General features: G+C 40.7%; 1 protein-coding gene across 3 annotated transcripts in view; it reads right to left on the bottom strand.

Annotated features, from left to right (window-relative positions):
- Nucleotides 1-1,128: 1,128 nt before the first annotated feature.
- The window catches only part of ANKS1A (ankyrin repeat and sterile alpha motif domain containing 1A), a 91,930-nt gene continuing 66,443 nt past the window's right edge, over nucleotides 1,129-26,615 (bottom strand). For 2 of the 3 annotated variants that reach the window (XR_011922268.1, XR_011922272.1), the window contains 3 exons: nucleotides 10,553-10,705; nucleotides 9,445-10,182; nucleotides 1,129-5,908 (listed from right to left, as the gene is read on the bottom strand). Coding sequence is in view for 1 of the 3 variants with exons in the window: in XM_072422810.1 (XP_072278911.1) it covers nucleotides 9,464-9,535; nucleotides 10,553-10,705 (225 nt within the window). In the remaining 2 variants the exon portion in view is untranslated. The remainder of the gene's footprint in view (nucleotides 5,909-9,444; nucleotides 10,183-10,552; nucleotides 10,706-26,615) is intronic. The other variant, XM_072422810.1, reaches the window with a different exon arrangement.

The following is a 26,615-nucleotide window of genomic DNA, read 5'->3' as shown; positions in this document are numbered from 1 at the left end:
ATATTCAAGGGTGCATTTTTTTTTTTTGATCAGGTAGTAACTAATATTTACAATGAAAGATACTTATGTGTAGTGACAATCATTTAATATTCCCTAAAATATAGAAAGAAACAACTAACCCTTTAATAAGCAAAGAGACAGGAGAGGGTTCAAAAGTAGGGAGGGAACCCTCTCATGTCTACTTTTTTAAGGGTTGGTTCTGTTTCTTTCTATTTATAATCAATATAGGGAGGTGGCAAATTGATAACATTTTTGAAACTTATGGGAGCACTCTCTATGTTTATACCCTTAAATACCATGAAACATTTCTGTTTTAGCTGCATTCATTATTTTTCTATTACACGGGCTTCACTGTAAGGAAGTCACAAATATAAAGTTAGGGGAGTAGGAAGTGGGCAAGGCTTCATTTGGAGTAGTCACAGATGAGGTAAGGATCTAATAGGTTTTGTATCAAAATTTCCTGGGTGATAATGTTCTTTTAAAGTTTACATTTTAGTAAATTTTGTGTAAGGCATATGTCTTCTGCTAGGCTTTTACTGTCAATAATGGGCATAACACCTTAAATTACTGACCTATTAGAAAACAAATTACCGCGTTGCTGCAGATTGTTCAGAAAGAAATGCTAAATTGTTCCTAACAGAGTTCATTAACCAGATTTTTATGTTCACATCACAGAGCATGAAGTACAGCTGTGCCATTGTGTGGTTTGCTGACGTATGTACAACACTCCTCCAAATGGAATCCACTCCTCATGAAAGAAAGTAAAATATTTACTCTGACACATAGCCACCAATCAGAATAAAGCCCAATGTCAGCCATATTGGATAAAGTCACACTCACTAACCTGGGACAATCCTGAACCTAGGTTTAAGTTTACAAAAAAAATAGTGCCAATATTACAAAATGATGAATTGTTTTGGGTGTATGGCGCTGCCTCTTAACTTGATAAGCAACAGTTTACAATGCTGTTCCTAGAAGACTTACAATGATTGATATATCAGTAGCTGCCTTTATAAATGCTCATTGCTATTTATTGCTATGCAGTGAATCCAGAACTCATTTATTATTAGTTGTCCATCTTTGTGCCTAGTATATCAGAAAGACAAATAATCATAAAAGACAAACACATTTTGGTCCTAAAACATTTTCTCATTTATTAATTGCTCTAAGGTCGTATACATAGGAAAATACCAAAAGGCCTTATGAGTAAGGCTGGCAATATGTACAGTGGCTCCTCCCACAGCAGGATTCAGTGATGCTCATGCTGGAGGCTGCTTGCGGCCACCATATTTTGTTCATTACAAAGACAAAGAATAAAAGTGATTAGCCTTCATCACACAAACCATTCAAATATCTTAGTACAAAGGTTAAATATTGGGATCATTCCAGATGATATTTCACTTCAGTATATTCAGACGTGCAAGCTGTGGAGCAGTAGAACTCCTTGGAAAAATGAAATCACTCACTATAACAGCCATACAAGGTAGACATACATAAACATTGGCAAGATGGGAACCAATGGGTTTGATAAAAAAAAAAAGTTTAACATTTCTTTCTAGAAATATCATGATTACATTTGAATAGCAATCAAGGTTTTAAAACTCCCAAAGAATTATCATATATGAATAAATTAGTGTGAATCGTTGTCAAATATTCGTCCCCAATATGCATTATTAGAAAATCTGCTCATACATACACAAACATGTATTAGTCAAGCCAAACAAAAGTCAAACAATTAAAAGAGTAGAATACAGCACATTCATATGTAAAAGTTTTATAATAAGAAAAATGTTATTGGGCTTACTTGAACTATTCTAGCCCCAAGTACCATAAATAATTCTGTTCACCATACATAATTAAGCCATGAGAACGTATGTAATCAACTTTTCTCATTATCGGTTTCAAAAAAAAAAAAAAAAAAAATGTTTCAAGTAGAAAGTGATCATTATGATAAGATACAGCCAATTGGCATACCGTGAGTTTTATCACACCAGTGTAACAGCAAAGATGTGTTGAAATGTAATCCATGTTGCTGCACAATCTACACAGAGACTTATAATCTTCATGCCAACCGTAATAACAACACTATTTAGGGCGGAACATGGAAGAGAAAGAGTTACTGCTGTGGAATGAAGTAGTATTGTTGAAGTGCCTTGCAAATGCATACAAATTAAACAGAATGACAGTAATAAAATCAAACAGCAGTAACTAAATGAAAAGAAGAACTACAAAACAATGGATTATAGTTTGTGTGTAAATTTGAGTGTGATATTTTAATGACTAGTCTGTAGTATTTTGGCCAGTTGTGACAATACCTCTATGTTTTGCATCTGCATACAAAGTTTCATACCCAAAATTAAAGGGTCAAAGAAGGCACATTTAGGGGTCATTCTCTGTTTAGATTCCTCCTGGGTACATATTCCCTACCTACCTTTTTCAAATGTCCATTAGATGTTAAAAATGCAGTATATGGGTTAGAATATAGTAATAAAAGGATATGAGATACAACTATGCTAAAACTGTCTGGACCCCTATTCCAAAAAAAAAAATTAGCACCAGGCAAAAGAAGTTATTGCTATATATACATCATAAGTTATCACTGAAGAAAGCTACTCAAAAAGGCATTAGGTAACATTTTAAAGGGGACATTACTTAACATATTTCCGATGAAAAAAAACCAATATATCCACATTTTATTTCACTTAAGATAATAAAAAGTAATAAAATTAAGCTTCCATTTGCTTTCTAGCTAGCAATTTAGTACTAGGGAACTGTACCAGCAAGTTCCACTAATAAGTATAATTCTATTTTATGTTTATTTCCTGTGGCCAAATCCATAAATGTGATAAGGTCAGTAAAACGAAATTGGCCACACCAACATAACATTTTAACCAAATTCACCAGCAGAAAGGCTTATTAAAAATAAAATCAGCTTTTAAATGTTGCTTGATCCTCAAAGCCATATAAAATGATACCTATAGCTGAAGAAAACCAATGCATGTATTCACCTGGTGGCTGAAGATAATTGGTGGCATGAAAACCTATAGCTGAAAGCCCCACTATTGAGGAACTGACTAGACATTAATAATACCTGAAAGCAGATTCCAATATAAAGCATACTACTGTTAGCATTTATTTATTCATAACTAAAGACTAAAGAATATCTGTAACTTTTTTTATTTGTTTCATTGTGTGTTTATTACCTGAAAATCTACACTAATCTTTTTTGACAACTTCACCTTTGCAAAGTAAAGCCAAGGTTTTTCCTTATATATTTTCCATTACTACCCTTTCCTGGAAAAAAATAAAAAATAAATTACATATACCACTTGCCATTAAACACAAATGATTTCGAAGTCCGGTACACACACGTACACTCTCATGTGCCTTTAGCTGTGGGATTCACCGAGGACCTGATGTGTTGATATGTTCTCATACATAAGGCCTTAAAGTAAATTGGTTTGCCATTAACTGTTTCTAGCATGTATTATACCCCCGGAATTTAACTTCCTTGATTTTAGCCATTCCCCTGTCCAAAAAACCTTCTGCCCTTCAAAGTGCACTCATTGGAAAAAGAACATGTAGTTAGTGGAATAGCCCTGCATTCAAGGAAGATGCTTAAAGGAAGGTTTAAACTTCAAAATAGTAATAGCAAGAACCTTTTAGAACTTAAGACTTATATTTAAATGCCTTAAATGGCTGAAAAAGGTTAAGAAAAGAAATGAAAATAATCTATGCTGATAGTATACTTTTTTTTGTACACCACAAACAGAACAGTTTGATGAATGTTGAATATAAGAATGAGGTCCAGTTACATGTCAAACATTGTTTCAAATACTGCAAGGTGATCTGTATGCTCTTTAAATCTCTGGGTACCATCCAATAAGCTCTGAGATAAAACTAACTGAAACTCAGCATTGACATATCATATAATCAATAAAAGTGCTTGAGTTTATAAGCCCTTGGATAAAACAAGTAAAGGAACATCAACCTGTGTCAGGCATCTGTACCACAATAAAATGTAAACATTTTCTCTGACTTTACCGTACCTTTTTACTTTACTTTAAATATTACTTTACCTTAACCAAACCTATTCACAAGTGCCTACTAAAAAATCGTACCCCTCACGCGAGAGCAGTTTAGTGGCTGTGATGTAATTTAAGAGATTGGCTCTATTTTTGACTATGTTTATGCTGTATGGCAGATAAATGGGATAACAACAAATGGAAAAGAAAAATGTATAAAATAAAGTTATATAACAATTAAAGTAGTTGGTTATATGAACTGGTACTCATTAAGCTTTGGCAAAATTTGTTTAGCACTGAATAAAGCTTTTTTAGCTTTATGCACTGTACCATCTTCATTTTCATCAATCAAAGAGTTGCGTAGACATTTTACAGTTCCTTGTTAGTGTAAAGATTTTTATACACCGCAGCATATAATCAAAGTAAGAATCTCAGCCATGATATACATCAGTGCTCATTGTCCATGTATAGAGATATTCAGCATAATTAATCAGTTCATTTAATTCCTTCTCCATGTGCAGACATTTTCTGCTATATCACACAATCATCCAGCATGTTTAAAAGTCAGGGTGTGGTAAGAGACTCTATATGGAACAACCATCACTGTATCCACTGTATCTTCAGGACAGCAAAGTATTAATAATTACATCTATAAGGCTAGAATCCACATCTTTGGGGGTTGATTGTACCAGTCATCAAATGCATATCCAAATATCACTTAAACAAAAAAAAATAATTCACTAGAAGATAAATACAGGATAATATATAGCAGCTTCAAACTAGTACTGACTAAAAATGTTAGTGTGGCGATACAGTTTGCACATTAGGAGTGCCAGATATACTAAAGTTCCTTTGGGCAGGCAGAATAAACAATGTTCTTCCAGAGTTGAACTCTGCTTGGGAATGAGCAAGTGACCAGGTTGGAAGAGCTGAGATTTTTCTGATTCATGTACAGGAAAAAAAATGTCAGTCTTGCTCATTTAGAAATGATCATAAAAAAATGAGGACTGATGATAGAAACATTGAACCCTCTATTAATACAAACAAACCTCTACTGCTCCTCCCAATAAAAAACAGAAAAAAAACAGGATGACAAAGTCTAGACATGGCCCTTTGTAGACATCTGTGAAGCACCACATTGGGAATTTTAAATAATATATATATATATATATATATATATATATATATATATATATAAAATCTCACAACAGGAAACACATTTATACCCTTCAGATCTTACAGCACATAGACAATCAGCACCATGTAGATGGCTGATGCAGTTACAGGATCTAGGTCAGCTTGTTCCCACACTGTAATTAATAATGTTTTTTCTTTAATAAAAGAAATACAAAACTACTGGCCTACAAACTAGTAGTTGTTAAATGTCACTGAATAAGATACCATCATAGTGCTAGTTAAATTATAAGTGTGTGCACCTGTTGTCTCATTGCATTTAAATTAAAAAAGAGCCTCACAATGTTTTCAATGGGCCCCTGAACTACTACCATCACCCTCAAAAGTGCTACAATAGTTGTGATGGGGAGTGGCTGTGCGGTTATCCCCAGTAAAAAAAAAAAAAATGGCATAGGGCACAAAGCTGTCCCATGACTGTGGAATTCAAACACAAAATGTTTGAAAGACTTGGTAAATGAAGAGTTAACTTCATACAATCTCTTTCCCTGCAAATCCTTAAAGATTTCTTGAGAAAACAGAGGGAAGAAAATAACTTATCCCTTAAAAAAGCCACTGACAAGTTTTGACATTTTTAAAATAGTACAGGGCTGCTCCATTTTTTGAGTCAGTCCAGGCTCTGGTTAGATCTTCTTTTCCTTGTAGAGGTGGTATCAAAAGTCCATCCATCGACTGCAACATGTTGCCCAGAACTACAAAATAGGAAATAGTAAAAAAAAAATATATTTTTTTAATAAATATCCTAATATTTTTTATTTTTGATTGATGTAAAGGGTACATTTATTTTTAGACAAAATGAATACACAGCAAATCCAAATACTTTATTTTGTTTTCCTATACTGTAGTGCACTGTGTCGTGTTGAAGAGTGATGTACTTCATTTAGAAGCAGAATGCTCTATTTTCACTTCACCTAGATTAGAAATAATGGATTTAAGCTCATTATTGTACTGTGCCTGTATTAGGCAACATGGACCAAATATTATGGTTTAAAAAAAGGACATAACTGATGAAAAAAAAAACATATATAGAGTAGCCCTAAAGTGAGAATACTATGGTGTATTTGACTTTTAATCTGCATTTTAGGGTGTTGTAAGGATTCTCTTGTGTGTGACAGTCCTACATACACATCCTTTTATTTATTAAATATGTAGTTCTTTCATATTCTATTAAAGTTTTCATGAATATAGGCAAATTCTAAAATAGTAGACAAGAATCAAGAACGTATACATTTTGCTCTATTACACAGCTCAGCAAAACATTTTTTTTTCACTTGCCTAGGATTTTTTATTTTAGTGTATTTAAATATAAAATTATATTTAGTGTATTTCAGGTCTGCTGAATCCAGAAATTCGTTGAATTTGCTCTAGTTCTTGTGATAGGGTAATCGGAATAGACGATTTTACCAACAACAAATGTTAACACAGCATATTATTGTCAATCTCTATTTATACCAATGTTTTGCATTTTTTGCATTTTTATTTTCATGAAACTTTCATTTGCCTTCTTTTTATTCATTTATATTTTTTTTTTACAGAAATATGAGTTCATCAAGAAGTTGTTTAAAATGACCCCAATGTATTTTGCTACATTTCTGGTGAATATTCTCAGCAAAAACAGATAAGAAATATTACAGAATTTGTGAAACAAGCATATCTTGCATATTTTGGTATTAAACTGGAGGATCAAGAAAAGTATACGGCTCCTCATATGAGTGTCTACATGCGTGGAAAACTGAAAAGTTTGAAATTTGGTGTACCTATGGTATGGTGAGAGCCCAACAATCATCATAATGATTGTTATTTTTGTGCTGTGAATGTAAAAGATTTCAGTCGTTACAAGAAAAACAAGTGGGAGTTCCCTGATTTGAAATCAACAAGACAACCTGTTCTGACATGGTGCTGATGTTCCCATACCAGTGTTCAGTACACTCTGATATTCCTGTATCCGACATGGAGGATTTACAGGCTTTGGTGTGTAATCCAGGAGTTAGCAGTGGAAGTGAACATAAAGGAAGTGTTTTATCAAACCAGAAGTTCTCCCAAGAAGAGCTCAATGATTTAGTACATGACCTAAGTCTGTCAAAACAAACATCTGAACTTTTAGCACCCAGGGAAAAAGAAAAAAACTGTCTGAGACCGGAAGTTAAAATAACGGTTTATAGGACAAGAAAGGTGACACTCCTACCATATTTCAGTGAAGATGGAGACTTTGTGTACTGTTGTAAAATCCCTGGAGCACTAGCCCATATGGGAGTACCAGAATACCGAGCAGAAGACTGGCGCCTTTTCATAGACTGTTCCACTCGAAGTTTGAAATCTGTTTTACTGCATAATGGCAACTGCTATGCAAAAATTCCAATTGGTCACTCAACAAAACTTAAAAGAATATGAAAATTTCAAAATAGTCTTACAAAAGCTTTGCTATCATCAACACCAATGGTCCATATGTGTTGATTTAAAAATGGTAAACTTCATACTTGGACAGCAAAGTGGATACACAAAGAACCCATGTTTCATCTGCTTGTGGGATAGTGGAGCAAAGCAGGATCACTGGAAAAATGTGACATGGCCTCCAATGGAAAACATGAAAAAAGGTGCAGCGAACATCATTAACGAGCCAATGGTTGAAAAAGAAAAAAATCATTCTCCCTCCACTACACAAAGTTGGGATTATTGAAGAAAGTTGTTAGAGCTCTGAACAAGGAGGGTGATTGCTTCAAATATATTTGTAGATTTTTGCCTGGATTGAGTACTGAAAATTTAAAAGCAGAAATCTTTGATGGACCCTACATTTGGAAACTGATAAATGATTCAAATTTTACAAGTTACATGACTGATACTGAAGCTTCTGCCTAGCACAGCTATGTTATGGTTGTCAAGAACTTCTTGGGTAGCCATAAAGCACAAAATTATGAAGAACTGTTACAAAACTTGCTCTTAAACTTAAAAAATTTGGGTGCTTCTATGAGCATAAAGGTACACTTTATCCATAGCCATGTGCAACAATTTCCAGAAAACCTTGGCGATTTCAGTGAGGAACAAGGGGAGAACTTCCAATAAGATATAAAGGTGATGGAAGAAAGGTATCAGGGCTGATGAGATAGACACATGATGGCAGACTACTGCTGGAGCTTTCAACGTGTTTGTTCTGATCAACAGCATAAAAGGAAGTCATATGAACGGAGTTTTTCAATTACTTCTTTGTGATTAGTTCTGTACATATACTAACTATACAATATATTAGCATTAAGTATTTCAAAAATTTAATTTTCTATACATAGGCATATCTAGTTTGTTTTTGCCGAATTTTCATGTTTCATTAGTTTTCTATGAGGTTATTATGATGGTCATTGTTTCAAAAACTGCCAATCTAGCAAAACCAATACCATATTTGGAATATGTGCATCAAACAACCTAAAATGACTTTAATCAGTTTGGCAAGAAAATGTTTGTTGACCAGTGTTATTTATAAAGCGGTTTGGATTAATGTAGTACTCAAATATTCCAATAGCACCCCTTTTAACAGCCAAGTGCTACAGGCAATGCTGCTTATGATTTTTTGAGCTGTGGTGCCCGACATGTTGTTTCAAAGAATATGCTAGTGTGTAAATGTGTTTCTTTCTCATGCAAGTGTTTTTGTTGTTTTAATGTCTCAAAGGGAGTACTGCTGTGCTCTGAAAAAAAGGGACAGAATTAAAGAAGGATTTGTGCAAAATGTTATATAGAGTCCTGACTCACATGTTCACTGGACTGTATACTTATACATTCACCCCTGCAATGTTAAGAAGATAATGCAAACACCTGTGCCCTGTATTTTTTTTTACTCTCCTGAACCCTGTGTTTCATAATACTGACCTCTTTATTACATACTAATGACATACTGCATTACTGACTACTCCACTCTGCATTATACACTACTGATCTCTGCATTACATACTTTTAGTAACATAAATGGACAATATAATGTTTACGCTACATACAACTGACTCCTGAACTCTATGATTAAGCTCCTTTTCAGGATCAAGAAATACAAACTTTACGATAATGTTGCACAATATAAATTATACTTTATTTTTTAGGATGTGTACTACTCAATTTCTAACATTCTAGCATTTCTTTACATGGTGTGTCTGCTTTTAATATACCTCAGGTTTTCATATAAAATGACTGCAAATGTGTACAGAGCTTTAAAAAGAAGGGAAGTGGATGATCGGTAGTTATTACTCACTTTTAATACAGGCTCCTCTCTACTGCTTGGGATCCACTGTCCATGCCACACTACCTTGAGAGGAAGCAGGCTCACATTCTGCTGGATCAATCTGAAAAATATTTGCATGTGAATTTTTTGACAAGCAAATTACAAAACATTCTTAAAAAGGCTAATCTTTGAAGGCTACTCATTCTTTGGAAACTATGTTAGCAGTCATAAATCACCTTTGCAATTAAACATGGCAGACAACAACTAATCTAAGTAATACAAAAAAATGTGGGTTGGATGTATCCTATCTAGTGACAGTAACTAGATAGGATACATTGTGAAAAGCTTTACAATTAAATCAGTTTGCATACGTTTATCCATTTTTCTGACTTTGCAAGCTCCAAAGCAGTAACCGAACTTGAAGATATAATAGCCAGGCCTTTTCAGAACATCAGAAATAGCAGTTTCCATACTGGCAGTGACCCTGTCATTACTTGTGTTAACACATTTCAGGTTGAACACATATCACCGTAATGGTATTTACTAATTTAGTATTGTAATAGCAATAGCGTATAAAAAATTTCTCCAGCATTTAAAGCGTAAGTAAACCCAAAACAAAATAATCACACTTATCTTCAATCCCACAAATCAGTCTATCCATTGGGAAGTTTCTTCCATCAGGTCCCGCATCGTCCTGATATAGGTCTTCAGCCCGGCACAAAGGGAGCACCAGGCACCGACATCTTCTCCTCTCTTCTTCCTACAAAGCTTGAGAAAACTTGCTAATCTCACCGCGCATGCCAAGGGCCTCCCGGGATACCTACTGTCATGCATACCGGGAAGCTGTTGGCATGCAGTGTGAGATCCTATTCTTGGCATACGCAGGGCGCTTCCATTCAAAATAAAAATAAAAAATAAATGGGTTGTCTACCCTTTTATGTTATGTAAAAATTTTGAGTTTAGGTACGCTTTAACAATTCTAGACGTGGCACAGGCTTCCTCAACCTAATCCCAGATAGCCCTTTCCTAAATCAGTGTATGAGCATCCGTAAAATCTCATACAGAAAAGAATTTAAAATATACTAATGTATAAATGCCTGATAAACCAGATGAAAAAAAGAGAGTCTCCAGTACTCACATTTTGCCTTCTTATACTGCCACGTGGCTTAGGAACAGGTTTTGATGGTCGAGAGACAGCTTCAGGAAGACGCATTTTGTGTGCCTGAATGGCTAATTGATAAGCAACTTCAAAAGCTTGGCCTAATGTCAGAATTATTTCATAGGCCTGGTTCTGTATTAAAAAATGATAAATATTTTAGTGTGATTGAGATATATATATATATATATATATATATATATCATGAGGAAAAATACAGTCTCCTAATTCTACCCTTTTCTTATCAGGACATAATTATAAACAAAAATCATACATATGATGCTTAGCAGATTTCAAATTTGTAAATTAAACCTCAAACAAAAACACGACATACAACGATTATACAAAGTTGAAAAGCAGAAGCACTATGTGAAAAATTAGGTACACCCCTACCACTTCAGGAGCATTTAGGTGTGTTTTAATAAAATGCCAAGAAGGAAACACTGATCTTAAAAAAAAAAAGGAATTACTGCTGCCCATCAACCTGGGAAGGCAAATTTGAAGTCCATTATTCTACAGTGTAGAAGATTATTCATGATTGAAAAACATTCACAACAGTTGCAAAACTTTACAGAAATAGACGTCCCAGCAAATTTACCAAAAGGTCAGACTGTGAAATGCTCTTTTCATACAAAAAGAAAACACATTACACAAGTGAGGATGATCTTAACAGCATGAAAATATCACACAAATTTTGAATATACAATTAATGAGTAAAGTTATACTTTTAAAGAGGTGGCTAGGATTGGAAGTGGGTGGGGGGGGGGATGATTTGGGGCAACCGGTCCATGCAGCATGAAATGGAGATGTGTATGTGAACTATATTTCCAGATACTGTCAAAGACCACTAGGGTGTTTTGGATTGTGTATGTGAGCATATCAATAACTATAATTCAATTAAGTTTTGAGGTATTGCCCTCCAAGGACTGGGTTTTTGGTTTGCCAGTGTGGTTCTGGCTGCCAGGAGAATATATGACAGGAGATGATATCCATGTTTAGGATGTTCAAGAACAGGCTTACTAAATAATGTGGTCAGTGGGCAACCAGCACACTGGGGCATAATACCAAGGAAATCAGAGCAAAAACTTCCTTTCCGATCCTTCCAGGAGAAAGTGTCCACTCTGTAAACAGAGTAGCACAACTTAAGTTTGCAAAGATGCGTCTTTTTGTTTCAATCAGTTTTAATGAATTTTCAGAGAAAAAATAACAGATAGACCTAACAAAAAGAATCAGATATACAACACATACATCGTATCAAACATAACAGTGTAGGCTTTGTATGAACAGACATATAGTACCAGGAAGCTGCATATACCCAAAAAATATGACAAAAAACATAACAGTCCTGAAGGGGATGATATAGCACATATTAAACCTGTACAAAAACAGCTGCATATCCGCTAGCGGAAGCGTATGGCACAGGGTGTAAATCAATGATCTTAAACAACAGAGAAAATAAAAACAAAGACAGACACATATAACAAAGCAGCCCAGGGGAGAAGAGGGGGATGGGAGGGGGGAGGGGAATGCTGATCGATACAAAAATAAAAAATATATATATTAACCCTCTATACCAGGGTTGTGTTCCAGCCTGTAAGCCTGGAAACTAAATAAAATATGTATGGAATCAGGGAGAGTCTTTAAACCAGTCCCAAATGGACCAGGTAATTCTAAATTGTTCCAATCTATCATCATCCTCCACGACCAACATCTCCATATGGCGGATTTTTTTCAAGTTCGGAGACCCAATTGGCTATAGAAGGAGCAGCAGATTGCTTCCACAATCTCGGAATAGTGGCCTTTGCTGCCGTAAGAAAATGACGTAGGACCCCACCTTTCATGGTTTTGAGCGAACCCGGAACCATGGATAAAAGAGCTATTTCGGGAGTATTGGTTATGGTGGACCCAGTGCTGTCATTATACACCTGAATAATCGTGTCCCAAAAGCGATATATAAGTGGACATTCCCACCATATATGGAGCATTGTCCCCTTTTGTAAGTGGCATCGCCAACAATGATCAGATTGTGTAGGGGAGCTTCTATGGAGATCCGCAGGGCAATAATACCACCTGGATAGAATTTTGTAATTAACCTCTTGAGCTCTACAGGTTAAGGCCAACTTATGCGTTAGGGTAAATGATTTTTCCCAATCATCCGCAGTTATGAGTCCAGTCATTTCCCTCTCCCAATATCTAGTGTATATAGTTGCAGAGGGCTCAGAGTCCTGAGCAATTAGCTCATACAACCTGGACAGAACATGAGAGGGGCGGTCAGGCGAGCCAACCAACTGCTCGAAAACCATTAAACTTCTATATAGGAATGATAAGTCAGTAAATGAAGCTACAAATGATGTCAGTTGCCTGTATGAGAGCCAAGAAAGCAACTTGCTTCTGTTTGGGAGATCCAGGGAGGCCAGTGGGGGAACCCGACCATTATGTAATATACTCCTAAGATGATGGCTGTCCGAGGCGGACCAAGATAAAAATGTGGAGGTTCGCATCACCGGGGGGAAGGCTGGATTATCAAATAGCGGTGTCAAGGACCTGGATTCGTTGACAATCTGCCCGCTCTGAGGAGGATATCCCAATTATGTAATAAATCTAATGTAAGTGGGAGTAGAGGGTGGGCCGGCTGTATCAACGACCGGTCCACCCATGGCAGGGACTGGAGGCTAACTGGAGATAGGCAATCTTCCAGGCGTACCCATTCCTTCATCTCCGTTGTGAAACCAGTCTATCAAACGCACTAAAACCGATGCCCTATACTAGGAAATAACATCCGGGGCCCCTGTACCACCTCTATTTTTGGCCTTGGACAGGGTACTAAATGCCAGTCTAGGGCGTTTCTGTTCCCATATAAATTTTAAAAATAACCTATGAATTTTACGAAGATATGCGGTTGGCAGGAATATGGGGACCGATTGAAAAAGATATAACAGTCTGGGGATTATATCCATCTTAAGAGTGTTTATACGGGCAAACCAAGAGAGAGGCAAGGAATCATATTTCTGGAGGTCAGATTGAAGTTTACTGTACATTGAGGAATAATTAAGGGAGAACAATTTGGAGGGATCCGATGGAACCATTATACCCAGTTATTTAATGGCATCAGGGCAAATTCGGAAAGGCACATTAGAACGCATAACTGACATTTGAGTAGAGTCCAAGGTAACATTAAGAATTTCAGATTTGGAATAATTGACCTTGAAATTACTATGTGTACCAAATTCATCAAGTTCCCTCAGGATTGAAGGTATCGAGATATGAGGGGATGTTATATATATCAAGAGGTCATCCGCGTATAAATAATTTTTATATTGTGTATCACCCACCTGGATCCCTTTTACATCTGGATTGTGGAGCAAGGCCACAGCCAAATGTTCCATAATTAAGGCATAAAGTAAAGGGGAGAGAGGGCACACCTGCCTCGTGCCATTCTTGATTTGAAAAGAATCGGAGAGAGTGCCATTAACCCGCAACCGAACTCTGAGTGAAGAGTACAATGCTGCGATTCTAGAAACCATGCAGGGGCCCAGGCCCACCTGGCGTAACGCCGAGTACATAAACTGCCAACTAACCCTGTCAAAGGCTTTTTCAGCGTCTATTGACAGTAAGCACGCAGGGACAGCAAGGCTCCATTCAAAAGCGGATGGTTCTCTCGGTCAGGCACAGCAGGTGATAAAACAAGTTGAGGTCAGAGATATTCCAGTGGTGTTGAGTAGCCCAAGAAACACAGAAAAAAATTAGGATGGCCGATAAAAATTTCAGGAACAATGCTGAAGGCAACCTGATACTCAAAAAAAACACAAAAAGAAAAATTTTGATGGCAGGTAGAAATTCCAAGGATAAGACTAGAGGTGTCGCGAGATCCAATAAAAATCGTTGGCGAAGCCGATGCAACTGGCTAGGTGGTGGAAGAAGGAGGAGGAGACGAAGAATGACCCATGGAGGTGCTTGGAGAACTGTCAGACGGAAGTCGTGGAGGATCTTGTGATGGCGCTGGTTTGTGGTTGAGAAGTGAAGCCAATGTAGGCCATGCAGGTAAGAGGATATCAGGAAGATGCAGAGCTCGTACAATATGAGGCAGATCCGATGGCTCGCGAAGAACAAGAGTTCTACCTCCCGATCGGATAATAAGATGAAAGGGAAATCCCATCTTTATTGGATGCTCCGTTCACGAAGAGCTGTTAAAAGCGGTTTAAGAGCCCTGCGAAGATCCAGAGTATGTTTAGAGAGGTCAGGCAGCAATTATATCTGTGCCCCAGCGTATTCAATATTGGTGGATTCTCTAGCTTTTTTCCTTGGTTCTAAAAAAATGAAGCCGACAGATAACATCTCTAGGACGCTGCGGATTTGTACTGCGTGGACCCAGGGTTCTATGTATCAGATCTATCTCTACATCAACATCAGATGGGATAGAAAGAAGCTTAGCAAATATAGAGTAGGCCGCCGTGAGCAATTCTGAATTCGGTATAGTTTCAGGCAGACCCCGTATACGTATGTTATTCCGCCTGTTGCGGTTTTCAGCGTCATCATGCAACAGATACAACATATTAATTTGGGCCTCGTGGCCTTCCAATATATCTGCATGTGATACTACTTGTGAAGATCAGCACATTGGGTTTGTAGAGCTGTGGTAGCGCTTGTAACTTCTTGTACGGATTCACGCAAGGCGTTAAAATCTGCCTTGCAGCTCGCTTTCAAACGCCATATACTGTACTCTAAATCCTGCCTGGTAGGTAAGGCACGGAGATGGGCCTTCCAGTCCCACTCCTCCTGGGTATCCAAAATTGCTGGGCTATGACTCAAGAATGCTGCCAAAGAAGGTGACACACAGGGGCTAAGAATGGGGGATTCAGACTGTACCTCTGATGGTGGAATGTTAGAGTCATCTGACCCCTGTGCTGCCGGATCCTGCTGTAATTCGGCCCCCTGTTGTGCGCTCCGCGCCGATGGTGCCTGCCTGTCGGACGCCTTCAAAAATTGAGCCCCTGACTTTAGAGCCTTGTCGCGATCACCACGGCTTCCCGCGGGGAAGAGGCTGGTAATGCCTTCGGAGGAGGAATCGCCCCCTCCGGAGCGTCCCTTTTGTGCCCCCTTGGTCTTGGGACCCATACTGCCAAGGAAGAAGGCGCTGCAACGCTGACACAAGTAGATTCCCCCAGGCGGAACACGGAGCTCTGGATGTGAGCGTCCTACTCCGCCGCCATCAGGACACGCCCCCCCTAAGATGCGTCTTTTTGAATATTAAAGTTTTATTGAAGGGATGAAGAAAAACAAGCATTAAATTGTTACATTATTCACAGAACAAATTGACAACATCAGTACATATATTACTTTTAGACAGGTATCAAAGATGAAAGCTACCATACAGTAAAGTAACATTTTTTTATATGAAAACTCCATCCATTAAATAAGAGTCACGATTTTTAATTCAAGGAAAAGGGGAAGGTGGTAATATAAAAAGGGGGGAAGAAAGAGAAAGATGGGAAAGACAAAAGGGACTGTACCACTGTACAATAACTTTTACTAAAATGCATAGTAAGGTGTAAAAAAACGAAACAAAAACAAAAAAAAATAAAACCTCAAGCCTATGTCTGAAATTACATTGTTTGAAAAGAAGTCCCACACTCTATATTGGCAACCATAGTGGCCACTCTGCAGCAACTTGGCAGTATTACCTGTAAACATAATACAACTACTCATGATTGATTAAGTGAAGGTATTGTTCTCTAGCTTTGAATAGTATCCAGGAAGCTGTGTCCTGGGAATAATGGTAGCTACTGTCTACTTAGGGAGGGCTCCCGAGGGTCCTTTCAACATCACGGAATCAGCGCTTTTGGCTGCATTAAGAAGGAAAGGCATTATTAAGCGTTTGTATTTTCCAATAGGTGAGCTAGTGCAATGAAAGAGGAAGCACCAGAGAGACAAATGATATCTGTTCTATCATATCAGCTACCTTATGCCAGAACCTAACTGATTGGACAGTGCCACCAAATATGGGGCATAGAACCCTGTGCTCCGAAGCCCCCCCAGCACATGGTGATTCCCATGAGGAAATACGGTGTAAATAGGTTGGCACATAGTACCATCTGGATAGTAGCATAAAGTTGCCTTCCTGTACCTTGGCACTAATAGATAGTCTTGTGCCCCAAACACATATTAGTTTTCTTTTGTCAGTCAGTGTGTGGTCCAAATCATGCTCCCATCTACACAGATAATCAGGCTAAGCAGAAATTTTCAAATAAAGCAGCATCTTATATAGTAAGGAGACCGAGTGTGGGGGCCTATCCTGTTCATAGAGCAATCACTTTAGAGGGGTAAGGTCCGAGATAATAGGAATGGGGTGTGGGAGGGATAGCACAAAATGCCTCATCTGAAATTGTTGCCAGGTATGAATCAGTCTCAACAGGTAAAACAATTTGCGAAAGCCGGTGGAAATTAGCTTGCTTGACTACATGGAATAAGGTTAGAGGTGTTTCCGGGGAGCAAGGGTGAGTTGTATTCCCAACCTTGCTGTTTTTGAAGAGCATCCCACCACCTAAGTGTGATCTGTGTAACTGGAGATATACCGGGTGCAAGGTGCCTAAACTGTTTGGGCACCCACATTACTGTAGCCAGGTCTGTAGAAAGTTTTGATTCTAATCTCACCATCTCTTATTGAGGTTATCCTATTTCCAATTAATTACTCTGTTAAGTATGGAAGCAATAAAATTGTGTGTAAAATCTGGTAGTCCTTCTATTTTAGTATGATGTAGTGTCCTCAAAGAAATCCTGGATCATGAATGGTAATAAACAAATGAAGTGGACATTTGCAATATGAAATTGTGATTTGAATAGGGGGCATTTGGAAAATATAAAGTATCTTGGGGAGGACATTCATTTTTAAAACATTTACCCTTCCAACCCAAGAGAGGCGTAACTGTTTCCACAGGTAAATGTCCTTCCTAATGGTATTTATATTTATTATGGGTATATATATGGGTATTTGCTTGTAAAGTCCCGCAAAAGATGGTGTCAAGTCTATCCCCAGGTACCTGAGGGAGTTTGCTTGCCATGTAAAAGGAAAACTGGGATTTAAAGTTACCACCTCCTGTTGTGACAGATTTATATTGAGGATATCAGACTTGCTCAAGTTAATTTTAAAATTAGAAAGATGGACAAATACTTCAAGCTCGGCTAGTAGTGCTGGCAGAGTTTTTCTGAGCTGCTGGGCAAAGAACAGCACATCATCCACATTAGCAGCCAGCTTATGCTCACCTGAACCAACGGTCTTCCCATGCACACTGGAGATAAGTCGTATTGTATTCAGGAAAGGCTCCAAAGAAACAGCAAAAGCAGGGGTGGGGGAACAAAGGGCATCCCTGTCTACCACCATTATACATAGGAAAGGAGGCCGATAGAGTGCCGTTGACAGAGACAGCCAGCCACCTGTTCAAAGGCTATCTCAGTGTCAGTAGATAAAATAAGGGGGGCTGGCTGTACCTCCGCACATGATGTATCAAAGATTTCTTGGTAGTGCTTATAGTATCTCAGCAAAAAGCCATCTGGCCCCGGGGCCTTACCCATAGGGGAGGATTTATTAGTGGCCCCCAGTTCGGTCTCCATAATGTCCCCTCTTCAAGTAACACCAATTTATCTAGAGATATTTTAGGTAATTTTCCTCATGTAAGTAATGTTTCATACAAATGCATCTATCTACTCCCCCTGCGGGTGTCCCTCCCTGGCACACTTGGTAATGTTTTTAATAAAAGTCCCTGAAGACGGATGCCATCTCTGTGTAGTGGTGAACCTGATCACCAGAAACATTCTTTATTTTGGAGACATAAGGTGCATTTGCCAACAGCCTGCCAGGTCTATTACCCTATTCATAAAATTGTTTAGCCACCTGGGAGATTGCATATTTGGACTTAAGGTCCAGAAGTTGTTTCAATTGGGTGCGCAGATGTGTCAGTTGTAGAGCGTGTTCCTTCAATTGACTTTGCTTTTGTAAGGATTCAAGCTGCTGGATTTGGGATATAAACTCTTTAATTCTAAGAGAACCTTTTTGTTTTTTGCGAGCACAACGAGTTATTTATTTTCCCCTATTGGTGGCCTAACACATGAGCCAAAGATGTCTCTCATGACATTTTCCCGGGAAAAGGCATGCAGATCCGCTGCCACTAAATTGTCAATGGCAACTTCCTTAAATAAAGACTAATTTTGCCTCCACCTGAAAGGAGAGGGGGCCGAGGCGTTAAGCTGAAGAGATACCGACACTGCAGCGTGTCAGAGATGGTACGGGTGGTTAAATCTGCCCCCACCCCCCCCGAAGCACATCAAGATGGTAATAATCTATAAAAATCATGTCTTTTGCACGAGTAAGATTCATGCATAGAAGAGTAAAACCCTTATCCCCAGTGTGAGGGTATGTTCCACCAAGGATAGTTACCCCAAAAGATTGAAAGGAGTGCGCTCCGGTGTGCCCAGCCTGAACTAATACTAGAGAGAATTCGGAGGAGAAAGACAGGCTTTTGTAGGGCACAATATTTTTCTTAAAAACTAAGCTTTATTTGGTTTGAAAATCCTACAACTAGACAGAGGTATGCTAACCTAGTGGTAAACTAACATAGGTATTCTGGTCTCAAAAACATACATGTTAAGTATTTTGGAGTGTCAAAATCTGTTTACAACTAAAAACTTGTTTCCCACCAGAGGCGTTTCGCACCGCAGGGCTTCTTCGGGGGGTTTTTTTGGAGACTTAAAGGTATTGCTGAAACTTTTTTTTGGAAAAGACTTGACGCCAAATACTTCTGGAGAAATCTTTTACCATAAAATCCAATAGTAAGGGTAATTCAGGCTGGGGGACTGTATTTTGCCCTCACTCAAAAATGTTGGCAATAATCCAACATCTATTTTTTACACCCCGATCCACAACCCACTATCCCCTATCACTACCATTCAATAATAATAGAACCACCTCCATTCATTTTCGCCGGGCCAGCCTGAATTACTCTATTGGATTTTATGGTAAAAGATTTCTCAAGAAGTAGAAGTAGGATTTTCAAAGGAAATTAAAGTTTAGTTTTTAAGAAAAATATTGTGCCCTACAAAAGCCTGTTTTGCTCACTCTTCTCCAAATTCTCCCTTATCCCTAGTGTGCAAGACCAGCCACACATCTTTCAATTGTAGGGTGTGAAGGCGTTTCTTCAGCTTATGTAATTGTCTTAAGGGCAGGGATGATTTTCCTGAAGACGTATCGAGCAGAGGCTCCAGAGCCAGACTTAAATCCCCTGCCACCACTAATACCCTTCTTTGATTTGTAAGAGTTTGTGCGCAATGGAAATGGTATTTGAAGCCTATTAGGACAATATAGATTAGCCAGAATACATGTTTTATCATACAATTTCTCTTTAAGAAACAAGTACAAGTACCGCCCGTCTGGGTCAGAAGAGGAGTCAATCAGATCAAATTGTATTCCTGCTCGCAACCCTTTGGCTAGGGTCGGAGAGTGGGCCAAATTCCTCCACAACAATGTGAGGGACTGATGAAGTGATACAAAATACAATTGTTTCAAAATATTGCTGCTAAAGGTGGTCTTACAAGCCACTGAGGTGTACTTCAACATTCCATTTTGGCTTCATTTTTGTTGAATGACACAGCAGTATCTGTTGGTTTAGGAGGAAAACATTCTTAGACTATGTTGGGTTATAAAACTGTATCCTCTATAAAAACTTTAAATGTATGGTTAAAAAAAAAAACTTGTTTTCATCAAATGTTTATTTTTTTTGTTGTTGTTGGCAGCTATGAGCAAATTTGCACAAAAAAAGGCATTACAAAAATGGGCTTTTACATGTATTATGGGATTATAGGTTGAAAGTAATATCAGTGTACACAAAAAATTCACATCTTTGGTGCCAACAAGATGGACGCGTGATCTGTGTCGGCTCCAGCACTAGCTCACAATCCGCAGCATCCCGGGCGAGACCTCATCTCTACATGGGCAAACAGAGGAAATCTAGGGTGGGGAAGCTTCCCCCTACCCCAGCGACGCAGCAGCAGTCTCACCAGCCCTCGATCAGGGCTTACATCGGGGACCCGTCTCCGGCCTCTCCTCCGGCCTTGGAGATGGCGTCATCTTCCTCCCCGCACACGTGGCAGCGGGGAGACAAGCAGCGGGACCTGACCGATCCGGTGCAGCAGCTCAATACTCACCCTGCCAGCGATGGGGACTCTCCCCCCTCCTCTCCTCTCAGTCCGGTGCCTTGGATCCGGTGAGTCCAGCGCTTTGTTCCAGAGGGGTGGGCTCGCCCGCAGGGTCCCCACGCAGGGAGTCTGCATAAGCCTCACCCACCGTGGAGGCTGATAGGGGACTCGGGCTACCAGAAACCCATGGGGGAATCACTCCTGCCTCAGGGCAACCCTTGCATAGGGGGAAGACAGGACATCGCCCATTGCTTGGTTCCCCCCCCCGCACTTTAGACCCCCCTTCTCCATCTCCAACTGCGAGGCTATCTCCACGTGGGGATACAGGGGGGGAGCATCTTGGCTGGCAGGATGGGCTAGATCCACAGGCATGCAGAGATAGGAGACCCCACAGTGTTGAAAAGATATCTCATTCATCCTGGCAGCACTACCTACAATCTATACCAAATAAGGATGATTTCCAGAAGCTAGTGCTATATGTAAAGGCCACCTGCCGAGCTGAAATAGGGACCCTCCGTGCTGACCTACACTCCCTTGCTGGAAGGGTAGATGATCTTGATGAATCAGTACACTTGGCAAAAGAGGATATTACATCCCTCTCACGCAAGGTGGAGGATAGAGATCAGAAAATAAGAGAACTCCAACGTTCAATTGATGACCTGGACAACAAATCTAGACGGAACAACATAAGGGTGCGAGGTCTTCCGGAGGCGACCCGAGATTCTGATCTCAAATTAGTCCTCCAAGCTTTCTTCACCAAGGTTCTGGGCCGTCCGCCCTCCCGGGAGGTACTCATCTCCAAGGTCTACCGCACCTCCAGACAACCAGGGACTGCGGCCAGACCTCGGGATGTTATTTGTCAGTTGGTGGATGTTGACGTGAAGGATGAAATTATGACCATCGCCAGAAACGTGCGAAACCTGGAATTTGATGGAGCTCATCTACAACTGTATCAAGACCTCTCCTGGCACACCTTACAGCAACGGCGCCTGCTCCAACCTTTGCTAACCGTGCTTAGAGATCATCAAATCCCGTACAGATGGGGATTCCCCTTTAGTCTTTCCGCTCGCCATGAAGGGAGATCGGCCCTCCTGCGGTCCCCAGAGGACCTACCGTCTTTCTGCAGTAATTTGGGGATACCTCGCCCTAAACTTCCAGGATGGGAACAGGATGAACCTACACGACCCCGCTCCCCACCTTGGCAAAAGGTGGCTCCACGGAAAAGATCCAGGGGTAACCAACGTGACTCCTCATCCCCGCAGGATCGTCCATCTTTTCCTCCCCACTGAGACTGGTCTGCTTTCTTGTACAGTGCCTTTTGAGACCTTATGACAGGTTACACTGCTGACGCTAATTAGTTCACTCTCTCTAAGTGCCCGTCATACAAGTTGTCTGTTGCATTATGGCTGACTGCCACTTTGTGGCTAGGTCTCACACCTGTTTTACCTGGACCCTTATGGACTTTTCATTACGATTTTGGCTCTCAGGTCCTTATGTTGATGCATTTCTTACTGATTACTGCTTGATATGTTGCTGTTTTCACACTTCTCTCGCCCTACAGCTAACCTACTCCTAAAGCTCTGCCCTTTTCCCAATTCTTTTTTTTTTTCTCTTCTTTTCTTCCTTTCCTCATTATTTATTTATTTTATTATATTCTCTTCTATGTTGCTATTGATTTGCCCGGGTACACCGTGGCCCTGGGGGGGACCCGGGCCCTCCCGCAGCTGTGCGGGGGGGGGGGGGGCTCCTCACTCAAGCGGTCAGTCAATATTGGTAGTCGGTGCTGGTTGACTTCCCCTTGTGGTTCATGAGACTTTCAAAATGGCGTTTTTTGGCCCTCTGGGTCCTTGGCCCTCTTGGGTGGACTCATGCGTCTGCCAGGTGCCTTTGTTCCCTGCTCCTATTGGTTGTGGAGTCGGGACCGGCGGATGCTGACTCCTCCCCACTTGCCTATCGGCGAGTACTTACCTTCTGGTTTACATGTTGTTCCCTTTCTTCCTGGATTTTACTTTTTGATGTTATGGAGGTGTTTAACGACCTTGTTTCCCTTTTCCCTCTATTTCACTGTGACATACGGAGGAACAGATCTTGGATATGGCTGCTGGCTTGCGGGCTGTCCATTGGCTCAGGCTATGCTGAGTTGCTATCGGATGTGACACCCGGTTCATTTAGCACCCTATATGGCTGTTAAGGTACTATCATTTAATGTAAGGGGCTTAAACTCTAACAGGAAACGAAAACTAGCCCTGAGAGAGTTTAAGCATACAACCCCGGATATTGTTTTCCTGCAGGAGACTCATTTTGATCACTCTGGTACTCTCAATTTCACCTCCAAATTGTACTCTCAGACATACCTCGCTAATTCACCGGGCAAGAAAAAGGCCGGAGTAGCAATTCTACTTAAAGACTCCCTCCAGTTCACGCTATCCCACTCTGTTATAGATTCTGAAGGGAGATATATTATCTTGAATGGCGCTGTGCAGGGTGTGGCCATCACATTGTGCAATATCTATGCCCCCAATACCAATCAAGTACCCTTTATCAGTAGAATTTTGTCCCGCCTTCAAGATTTCACCCATACCTTTTTGATTGTGGGGGGAGATTTTAACGTAACTTTCTCTCCCTCGGGGGACAGGCACACCCTGCTTCGCTCTCAGCCCTCAGCGCTGGTGTCCAAACAATCCAGAGCTTTCAGGCAGCTGCTTAGAAAATATCAGCTCTATGATAATTGGCGGATTCACCACCCCACTGGGCGGCAATTTTCCTTCTACTCCCCCCCACATTGTACTCACACCCGCATTGATTACCTCTTCACCAATCTTCCTCTCCTGAGGAATAGTATCTCTGCGGAAATACACCCAATTACTTGGTCGGATCACGCCCCCATTACCTTGGATGTGATCCTCTCCCCCCAATCTGTGAGAATTTGCCATTGGAGATTAAATGAGTACTTACTGAAAAACTTGGACTTTAAGATGTCCCTCACCGCCATACTACAAGCGTTTTTCAGCGAGAATGAAGGCTCTGTAGCCCATGTCTCCACGCTCTGGGAAGCCCATAAAGCAGTTTTCAGAGGACACTGTATAGCCCTGGGTTCCCGTCTCAAGAAGGACTCTAACCTTCAGCGGACACTGGTGACACAGGCATTGAAATCGGTTGAGGCAAAGTATATATTGAAACCATCCCTGAGTCTCCTGCCACCCGCCAACAATACTATTACAAGGGTAATAAAGCGGACACACTACTGGCCCGTAAACTGAGGGACATGCAGGTCCGTTCATCTCCTGGTGCGGTTAGGGATGAGAGTGGGACGGTGAGGTATGACCCCTCCCAAATTGCCTCATGTTTTGAGGCTTATTATGCAAAACTGTATCAAACTGTATATAGTGCTCAGTCCTCCCGGGGTAGTTCCCTGTGCCCTAAAATAGAATCATACCTGGCGCAGGTTACCCTCCCTAAGATTGAATCAAAACATCTGGAGCAGCTCAATGGTCCTATTACAGAGGAGGAGCTGGCGAAAACTATTGCTCAATTACCATCTTCTAAAGCCCCAGGCCCTGATGGCTTGCCCTATCTCTATTACAAAACATTTCTACCGGAGCTTACTCCATATCTCTTGAAGCTCTTTAATGATTTTATGAAGGGCAAGCCAATCCCTCCTTCTATGTTGGCCTCCCATATAACCGTGTTACCGAAACCGGGTAAGGACCCGCTGGACTGTTCCAGTTATAGACCGATATCTCTCTTGAATGGGGACCTAAAAATCTTTACTAAGATTTTGGCCTCTAGGTTGTCCAAATTCCTTCCCTCTCTCATCCATGGCGACCAAACCGGTTTCATACCCCACAGACAGGCGGGCGACAATACCAGGCGAGTTGTCAACATTATTGATATTATCAATAAAAGAAAGTCCCCGTCCTTGATTCTCAGTCTAGACGCTGAAAAAGCCTTTGATCGCCTCAGTTGGCCTTTTATGTTATCTACTCTGGACAAAATGGGTTTTACAGGCCCTTTTGTGCAGGCGATTAAATCGCTATATTCAGCCCCTTCTGCCTCGGTTAAGCTACCTCATGCCTCTTCCGCCATGTTCTCTATCAAAAATGGAACGAGACAAGGGTGCCCACTGTCCCCCCTGCTTTTTGCCCTGAGCATAGAGCCACTGGCGGCATCTATCCGGGCCAATACCAGTATACATGGAGTGCCAGTTAAAGGGAAATCATATAAGCTCTCCTTGTATGCAGATGATATTCTCCTGTCCCTCTCCCAACCTACTATCTCCCTCCCCAATTTATGGAAGAGCCTGGAAGATTATGGAGCAGTCTCGGGCTTCAAGATTAATTTTTCTAAATCTGAGGCTTTGCCACTCCATCTTGCCCCTGCGGAGCTACAGGCCCTGCGGGACTCCTTTCCCTTCACTTGGCAAATGGGTTCACTCAGCTATCTGGGGACCCAAATTACCTCCACATACCCTCAACTGTACTCACACAATTTTCCACCTTTGCTTAGGGAAGTGAATAATTTTTTGTTGAAATGGAAATCACACCCTCTTTCGCTATTGGGTAGAATAGCCTCCGTAAAGATGATGCTTCTCCCAAAACTTTTATACTTATTTGAGACACTACCAATTAGAGTCCCGTCTCACGTGTTGAAAAAAATTCAATCTGACTTCCTCCGCTTCATCTGGGCCTATAAAAGACACAGAGTACCTAAACATATCGTCTGTGCACCCAGAGAGGGGGGAGGCTTGGGAGGCCCAGATATTCACAAATACTATTTGGCGGCCCACCTTCGGCACGTCTTACAATGGACTGCCCCTCACCCCCCCAGTATTGGGGTGGAGTTGGAGGGGGAATGGATAGCCCCCATCCACCCCAACGTCATGTTGTGGAGTTCCTCCCTATTATTAACAGAAACAGACTTAACTGCTCCAATGATGTTCACAAAGAGCATTTGGAGGGCATGTAGGGACAGGTTCGGATTGGTATCCTCAGCCTCGAGACTGACATCTATAATACTAAACCCGCAGATTCCGGATAGCCTGTCAGGGGCAATGTCAAAACCCTGGAGGGAGAGAGGTTTATTCCAAATTAGGCACATTCTGCACCCAATTGAACGGAGGTTGCTCTCCTTTACTGAATTGTGTGACAAGGTGGAGCTACCCCGCTCCTCGTTTTATGCCTATCTGCAAATACGACATTATATTTTGTCTCTGCAACCAACGGCTACCTTCCAATCACTCACTGCATTTGAAAGGATATGCATGGAGGGCCCCCTGTCCAAAGGTGCTATTTCGGCTATCTACCGTGTCCTCCACTCTCACACACGGGGGTCCTCACATAAGTATGGCTACATGCTCAAATGGGAGGAGGTTCTGGGTCGATCTTTGTCCCCAGAGGAGTGGCTTGATATCTGGGAAGCGGCACACAAAAGTTCGATTTGTACACTATACAAAGAAAATCAGTATAAAATTCTCCTTCGCTGGTATCACACCCCGGTGGTACTCCACCGCCTCTTCCCAGGAGTGGACCCCTTGTGTTGGAGATGTGGAAAACATAGAGGTACGATAGAACATATATTCTGGTTCTGTCCACTTATTCAACCATACTGGGTACGGGTTAATGACTTATTATCTGCGGTGGTCCAGGAGCAGGTACCCTTGGACCTCCTTTCACACCTCCTGGGCCAACCTTCCCTGTCTCTCCCTCCAGTGGCCCGCAAACTGGCGACTCATGTTCTGGTCGCAGCTCGAACTCTCATTCCAGCTAGATGGAAGACGTCTATGCCTCCCTCTATGGGGGACCTTCATGTGCGGATCCAAGAGATCCGACTAATGGAATACCTTACGGCGCTCCTTAGGAAT

This window comes from Pyxicephalus adspersus, chromosome 1, assembly GCF_032062135.1.
Source record: "Pyxicephalus adspersus chromosome 1, UCB_Pads_2.0, whole genome shotgun sequence".
NCBI lineage: Eukaryota > Metazoa > Chordata > Amphibia > Anura > Pyxicephalidae > Pyxicephalus > Pyxicephalus adspersus.
This window is presented reverse-complemented; position numbering and strand designations above follow the sequence as displayed.